The sequence below is a fragment of the Epinephelus moara genome, chromosome 11 (assembly GCF_006386435.1).
Source record: "Epinephelus moara isolate mb chromosome 11, YSFRI_EMoa_1.0, whole genome shotgun sequence".
Taxonomy (NCBI): Eukaryota; Metazoa; Chordata; class Actinopteri; order Perciformes; family Serranidae; genus Epinephelus; species Epinephelus moara.
The window spans coordinates 25900753-25908501 of record NC_065516.1 but is presented as its reverse complement, the minus strand read 5'-3'; the positions used below and the strand labels follow the sequence as shown (position 1 = coordinate 25908501).

At 40.7% G+C, this 7749-nt stretch overlaps 1 protein-coding gene across 1 annotated transcript in view; it reads left to right on the top strand.

Annotated features, from left to right (window-relative positions):
• The window catches only part of LOC126398166 (guanine nucleotide exchange factor VAV3), a 125173-nt gene extending 118240 nt beyond the window's left edge, over positions 1–6933 (top strand). Inside the window, exons 26-27 of the mRNA XM_050057388.1 lie at positions 4231–4311; positions 6722–6933. Coding sequence (XP_049913345.1) covers positions 4231–4311; positions 6722–6933 — 293 coding nt within the window. The remainder of the gene's footprint in view (positions 1–4230; positions 4312–6721) is intronic.
• Positions 6934–7749: the final 816 nt, after the last annotated feature.

Sequence of the window (7749 nt, the reverse complement as noted above, 5' to 3'; positions counted from 1 at the left end):
CGTCTCTTTGTAGTAGTTTTGCATCTTTCCATAGTTGTTGTGCATATCCTTGTAGATATTTTGTGTCTCTTTGTAGTAGTTTTGCATCTCTTTGTAGTAGTTTTGCATCTTTCCATAGTTGTTGTGCATATCCTTGTAGATATTTTGTGTCTCTTTGTAGTAGTTTTACGTCTCTTTGTAGTAGTTTTGCATCTTTCCATAGTTGTTGTGCATATCCTTGTAGATATTTTGTGTCTCTTTGTAGTAGTTTTGCATCTCTTTGTAGTAGTTTTGCATTTTCCATAGTTGTTGTGCATATCCTTGTAGATATTTTGTGTCTCTTTGTAGTAGTTTTGCATCTCTCTGCAGTAGTTTTGCATTTCTTTGTAGTAGTCTTGGATGTTCTTGTACTCATTTGTCTTTCTTTGCAGTTAATTTGCTCTCTCCATAGTAGTTTTGTAAGTCTTTGTAGTAGTTGTTTCTCTTTATAGTAGTTTTGCGTCTTTTCGTAGTTGTTGTGCATGTCCTTGTAGATATTTTGTGTCTCTTTGCAGTTGTTTTGCGTCTATTTGTAGAAGTTTGGCATCTCTTTGTGGTAGTTTTGCATTTCCTTGTCGTCATTTTGTGTCTCGATGTAGTAGTTTTGTGTCTCTTTGTAGTAGTCTTGCATGTCTGTGTAGTCATTTTGTCTTTCTTTGCAGTTGTTTTGCTCTCTCCATATACTAGTTTTGCAAGTCTTTGTAGTGGTTTTGCATCTTTTTGTAGTTGTGTGCATGTCCTCGTACTCATTTTGTCTCTCTTTGCAGTTGTTTTGGTCTCGTTTTGCATCTCTTCCTAATAGTTTTGCATGTCCTTGTAGTCATTTTGTGTCTCTTTGTAGCCAGTTTGCATTTCCTTGTATTCATTTTGCGTGTCTTTGTAGTTGCTTGCTTTGCTCATGGGTTGTTTTGCATCTCTTTGTGGGATCATTTAGCATCTCTTTTTTTTTTGTTTTCTTTGTGGTTGTTTTTCATGGGTTTGTACATCTCTTTTTGTAGCTGTTTGATTAATTTATCAAAAACAAATGTTCACAGTCACTTTATACAGAGGCTCTGGCCCATGGGTTCCAGGCCTGTGCTCTGTGGGCTCATTCAGTAAACCATCCATGATACTTATAAGCCAACTGCCTATCACCTTCTGACTTAATGCATCTGTCTCTATAATGCATTTTGATCTAGAGTGTTCTGTCATTACAGTACTGTTGATTCCTACATCAGGGATAGGATGCTTTGCTCACCCTAGCTAAACATTTTGGGATAAAATCATTCACTGGCATCTGTTTAGCAAACTGCTTTTATTGACTTTATACTGTATAGTCTGTTTTTACTGGTCAAAGCAAGCATCAGCATTTTCTCCTGATTGTACTTGCGCCATATACTCACTATGTTGACATTTCAAAACAACCCAGTGGACTCACATTTATCCGTAAAGACTAAGGTACTAATACTTTCAGGGTTAGAGGTTCTATTCCCCAGAGCAAGGCGCTAACTTTGCCAACTCTGAGACATTGTTGGAATCAGATCAATGCCTGTAGCTTATTTTTCTGCCGGTGAAAATACTGGAAGAGAGATAGAAATGCAAAATCAGTGGGCCTCCGGTGGGTTATTTCTCAAGTTGTTTGTAAGGAAGAGGCAGAGTTAGTCTTTTGGAAGTAGAGAAATCTGCACTGTGGACAATGTGAGGTTCATAAAGCAACGGTGTTGTCTGATAGGTTATCAGGTTCAACGTGTCTGTCAGAAGACATTTGTAGAGGAGCTGTGTATCTGTAGTTGTGGCTGTGTTACAGCTGGATGATTGTCTTTATAAATATGCAAATAGAGGTCTATTCCCTATGCTGTAACTGTGAGTACACTGCATGTTCCTCCCAATTAAATGCACAAGTGAAGCTGTCGTCTCCCATTAATGATGCAGACATCCTTTTGGCAAATTGGAAACAAGATGTGTCGTCACTTCATATTTCACCAGGATCTCAGCATTTGTTTTGAACCTTCGAGTTTGACCTTTAATTCAGTCAGGACGATCTTTCAATTCTCCCACACCAGAACAAAATAAATGTTTTATAGTTTATAAATGTTTTATAAAAATTTAACAATTGTGAAATATCAAACAGGCTCAAAATGTTTTTAATTAAAGCACCACTTTATGCCTGCAAGTGTATTACGTAAATTCATATTAGATTGGCTTTGCAGCTTTAGTGTTTAAGTTTCAGAAACAAGAGCCTTTCAGTATTGGAAATTCATTTTTGTGTGTCATAAATCAGCTCAGGAGGGACCCAAATGCAGAGCAGGAGGCAGGTTGAAGGTTAAACAGAAGGCGGGCTGTAATGCTGATAAGAAATCCCCAAAACACGCTGGCAACAAAACATGAAGTCCAAAAGAAAGGAGAACCAACACTAAATGAAAAGAAGCAGGGAAGCACGATAAAATGCACCATGGACACCGGACACACTGAACAGAGGGAAACACACAGGTATATATACACAGAAAATAATCACAAGAATGAAACACAGCTGGAGTAGGAAGACATGGGCAAGAGGAGTGAAACAGGGATTGGCTGACAACAAGGGTGGAGCAAACGAGATTAATACAGAACAGGTGTGAAGGGAAGACTCTGGGAACAGGCAAGACTTAACGAGACAGGTGTGACAGAAAACAGGCGGGAAAACACACAAAGACAGGAAGTGAAGCCAGACATGACACATGAGAGAATCTACAAAATAAAACAGGAAGCAGATTAAACATGAATGAATTACATGAAACAAGGAACGTAAACAGAAAACTCCAAAACAAAGCCCACAAGATAACAGAATATAAACAAAAACCCAGGATCATGACATTATGTGTCTGTGCTGATGATAGCTGTTCTTGAGATATCACGTTCACGTGAATGGGACAGATGAAAACATAATGCCACCAGCTACAACTTGTGGGAATTCTTCTAATTTGGCACAAACATCCACCTGAACTTAAGGATGAACTGATTAGAATTTGGTGGTCAGAGGTCAACATCACTATTACCTTACATCCGTTTCATTCACGTGAACATGATATCTCAAGAGCGACTTGTGGGAATTCTTCTAATTTGGCACAAACATCCACCTGAACTTAAGGATGAACTGATTAGAATTTGGTGGTCAGAGGTCAACGTCACTATTACCTTACATCCGTTTCATTCACGTGAACATGATATCTCAAGAGCGACTTGTGGGAATTCTTCTAATTTGGCACAAACATCCACTTGAACTTAAGGATGAAATGGTTAGAATGTGTTGGTCAAAGGTCCACATCACTATTGCCTTACATCTGTTTCATTCTTGTGTACATGATATCTCAAGAGCAACTTGAGGGAATTCTTCAAATTTGGCACAAACATCTACTTTGACTTAAAGATGAACAGATTAGAATTAGGTGGTCAAAGGTCAACGTCACTGTGACCTTGTGTACATCCCATATCCTGAACGCAATATCTCAAGAACAACTTAAGGGAACTTTTCCTAAGTTGGCATGAACGTTCATTTGGACTCACTAATTAATTGGAATTTGTGGGTCAAAGGTCTAGGTCACTGTGACCTCACAAATCATGTTTTTGGCCTTTACTCAGGAATTCATACGCTGATTATGACAAAAATTCACACAAATGTCAAACAAGATATTTTTTATGGCCCTTATGTAACTCACAAACAGAGGGGAGACACTGGTGACACTAATCTTGGCTGCCCAACTTGAAACTGTGCTGATTGTATAGAACTTCTTTGCTGCCAGGGGAACATGTCTGTGAGGCGGCCATGTTTTTCCAGGCATGGATGGAAACTGTAACTGCACCTTGACAAGTTAACAGAGGCATACAACCACAAGGCGGTAATTCTAAGTAATTGTTGACATGTCAGACCAGACCAAGAGTTTGATCATTCAAATTTGAGTTAGAGTTTTAGATTTCTAATTACACTGTTTGGTCCACATGGTGCCCAAAGGGGTACAAATTAACCATCAATGACAGAACTGCTACCCGTGGCTGTGTAGGTGACGTACCACCCATCGTCATTTATTTTTTATCAAACTGCAACTGTGTTCTTTACACCTCAGAGTTGGGATCTTAAAAAACATGTTTTATTTTTCTCCTTTGCTTCTCTTTCCTTCTACCATCCCCCCCCCCCATCCCTGCCCTGTCCCCTCTTGCATCTCTCCGCTCCCTGCCTGGCCTGCCCTGCCATAGCCCCATTGCTCTGCGGCCTCTCTTTTGTAACTCCTGCCGGCTACAGCTTTGTACCTCCTTCCTCTGCTCCCTTCTGGTCAGGTACAGGTATCGCCTTTCTCTCTGTCTGTTTCTCTAACACTGTTTCTCTCTCTCTCCTTTCATGTTCAAGGCTGCTTAGCATGCTGGCTGTAGCTCAGTGCATTCACATCATCGTCTGAATCTCTGCCTTTACATCTGCCGTCCAACTCCCCATCGCACCATTTCACCTCGTCCATAGTTGTGTGCACATACATGTCATCCTGTGGAGAATAGGTTTTAGTAATGCACGTATGTTATATATGTTTGTGTGTGTGTGCGCGTGTGTGTGCATGAAAGTGTTGAGAAAGGAGTTGTGTTTGAGGTGTTTTCAGAAGCATATGTGGCTGAGTTTGGTGTGTTTTTTCTTGTGTGTGTCTGTCTGTCAAAGTAAAGGTGGAGTTGTCCAAAAACACAAAGCTCCTCTATATTAGATATTCTATCCCCACGGCCAGGTTGTAGAGGTCTGACATTCCATTTCCACCTGTCAGCTTAGCCCAGTCCGACCCACCAGTCAGTGTCTGGAGAAGGTAGAAAGGCGGCAGGGTGGGATGGAGCAGAGGTAACTAGCTAACCTTCTCCACAGCCGTCTCTCATACTGCTGTCTCCTCGACAGGATGTCTAGTCGCACACACGCACGGCTGTCAGAGCACTTGAGCTGGACTTATTCAGCTAAAGCGGTGCACTACATAACTATAAGGACTTGAAGGGCCCCACTTCTCTGTACGATGAGGCACACACACAGACAGGCACACACACACACACACACACACACACGCATTAGCTGATTCATATTGTTCATCAGGTCAGCTGCAAAATTATGAGCGAACAAGAACATTATCTTTAACTTAACATCACATTTAGTTGTTTCTCATCACCATTTATTTGCTACCAGATAGATTTAGTTGCATCTGTTTGTAAATCCATTTCTAAATTGTGGATAAAGTCTTTTTTTATCATTAACACTGAGGAGTAAAAACTTTATTAACATCATTTCTTTCATTTGTCATTCTGAAAAAAGTAAGACTTATATTTAGTTCCCATATTGTAAAACAAATTTCTGCTACAGCAGTTAATATTAGAAATTACAGCCTTCGTGATTTTAACTAATTTAAACCGCGATTACTTTGTGAACACGGAAAAAACTTACATATTTAATGAAAAACTACAAGCACTTACCACTTCTAGTGAGCTTAGACGTTTGCAATTTAAAATACTTCCAGTTTATGTCATTATTAAACAGCATTTTATCTCATGTCAGGTAGGATGTGTCAGCCATATTCCATATCATCTGTTTTTCTCTTTACTCTTATATTTCATATCTTGGAAAGCTAACGTTAGCTTTGTCAGGTCAACTGGCTACTTAGCATTTACACCACCATATATAAAGATTGACGACGGTCTCCACTTCCCACTGTACAAAAGTGAAGCCAGTGATGTCATTTGGAGCCACAGTCTGCACAGCAGTAATCAGAGGGATGGAGCTGTGGTATCGCGTTCCTGCCCGGACAGTTTATTGGGAGTCAGTAACACCTGTCAATCATGATGTCACCACTCCTTTTAATGGCATCAAATAACAAATTAAAAAACAAAAGTATCACAAAAACAAACATTTGATCTCACGTCAGCGTGACAAGAACTACCTCAGAAACCATCTATGGGAAAAGTTCATTTGACATGTACTGTGGTATTTTAGCTCGTTTCACATCCCAGCTGCTAACATACTGCAGCCAGCCACCAGGGAGCCATCGAGATATTCTGGCTTCACTTTTGAGGAGCTGTCATGTTGTCTATATTTATATACAGTCTGTGGCAGTGGTTCCCAACTGGTGGGTTGCAGTCCAAAAGTTGGTCGCAGGTCCATTCTGAACGGACCGTAAGTGACTCGCGACATGTCAAGTTTTTTTGACGGACTGAATTTTCATCACAGAGCTTTTATTTTGAAGTGCTGTTTCTTGCCGTAGAGTGAGTGACTAACGGACAGCATGTATGACGCTGAACATATTAAACTCTGTGGGCCTTGAACTAATGACTAAGAAGAAATATGGACCCTGTGGTCTGTGGTATTAGCATTTAACAACAACTAGCTAATCTCTACACAGGAACTGACTGTATACCAAATGTGCCAGAGGTAATGCACACTACATTTAGTGATGGGTAAATCTACTCAATAGTATTTGAGAATTTACAATATGCTAATGGAAGAAGACCAGTTTTAAAGTGTATCAGAGAGGCTCTCCAATAGTACTGAAAGATGATGAGGTTTTTCTGGATGACTGACATCACCTTGCTCCATCAGTGTGTGCATGTGTGTTTACATGTGTGTGTTGACACTGAAACTCTTTTTGAATTTCTTTCAAATGCATCTTCTAGAAAAGTGAACGAACTAAATTTCAAATCTTTAATACCTGCCTTTCTTCCTCTCTCTTTCTAGTGTTTACTCCGAAAGTGATCGGTGTGGCGATAGCACGGTACGACTTCAGCTCCCGTGACACCCGGGAGCTCTCGCTGCAGGAGGGTGACGTGGTTAAGATCTACACGAAATCGGGAGCCAACGGCTGGTGGAGGGGCGAGGTCAATGGCAGGGTAAGTGGCAGCCTTAAGACGCCGGGAAAACACAATCCACTAATCACTGAAATCAAATGAGGGAATCTTTTCTGAGGGCTGATATTGGCTGTCAGGTGAAGAAGTCCCACGTTTTTATGCTTGTTCATTAGTTTTCATTTGACATATGTAGCTTTGTAACTGAAAATTAGTCAAAGCAGAAAAGTTTTACGACGTGCATTAGCTGTGTTCACTCAAACGCCACTTTTGTTTCTTCAGTTTGGCTGTTAAATCGTTATAAACCCTATTTTAGGTAGCTCTAAAAACACTCTCTTTGAAGAAGTACAATTTGGCAGATAGTCTCATCTACAGGTACCTGGAAGGGACTTCTCAGATTTAGTCTGTTTTATCTTTAGCCTGTCATGTACACCTATCCAGCATTTCATGCTCCCAATATCATCGCTTAGAAGAGTTCATTTGCTGCTCTTGTATGTCTTAAGTGCATAAATCCTCCTATCCAATACCAAGAGCGCTTTATAATCAGCCATGCAGCGTTGAGAAATGTCTGCTTCTAAATGCAGGGAGATATACACCGACTCCCACTCACACGCGCTGCATTGTAGCTTGGCGGAGACTGAGTGACGAATTCAGCCTGTGTGTGTGTGTGTGTGTGTGTGTGTGTGTGTGCTGCAGAGTGTGGTTGGTGAACAGCTGTGGTAAATGAGGAAGCCTTTCTCTTTTACTAAGCCTGATGTGTGTGTTGATGCTGCTCTGGTGAAAACTAAACACCGTATGTAGAGTCTGTCGAGAGCTGTTAGACTCTCTGTAGAGCCTTCAGCCAGTGTAAACAATCGCTACTGCTGGCTGGAAAGCAGCTGCACGAATCTGTTGGCTGGAAAACACTTAGGATTGTTTCAC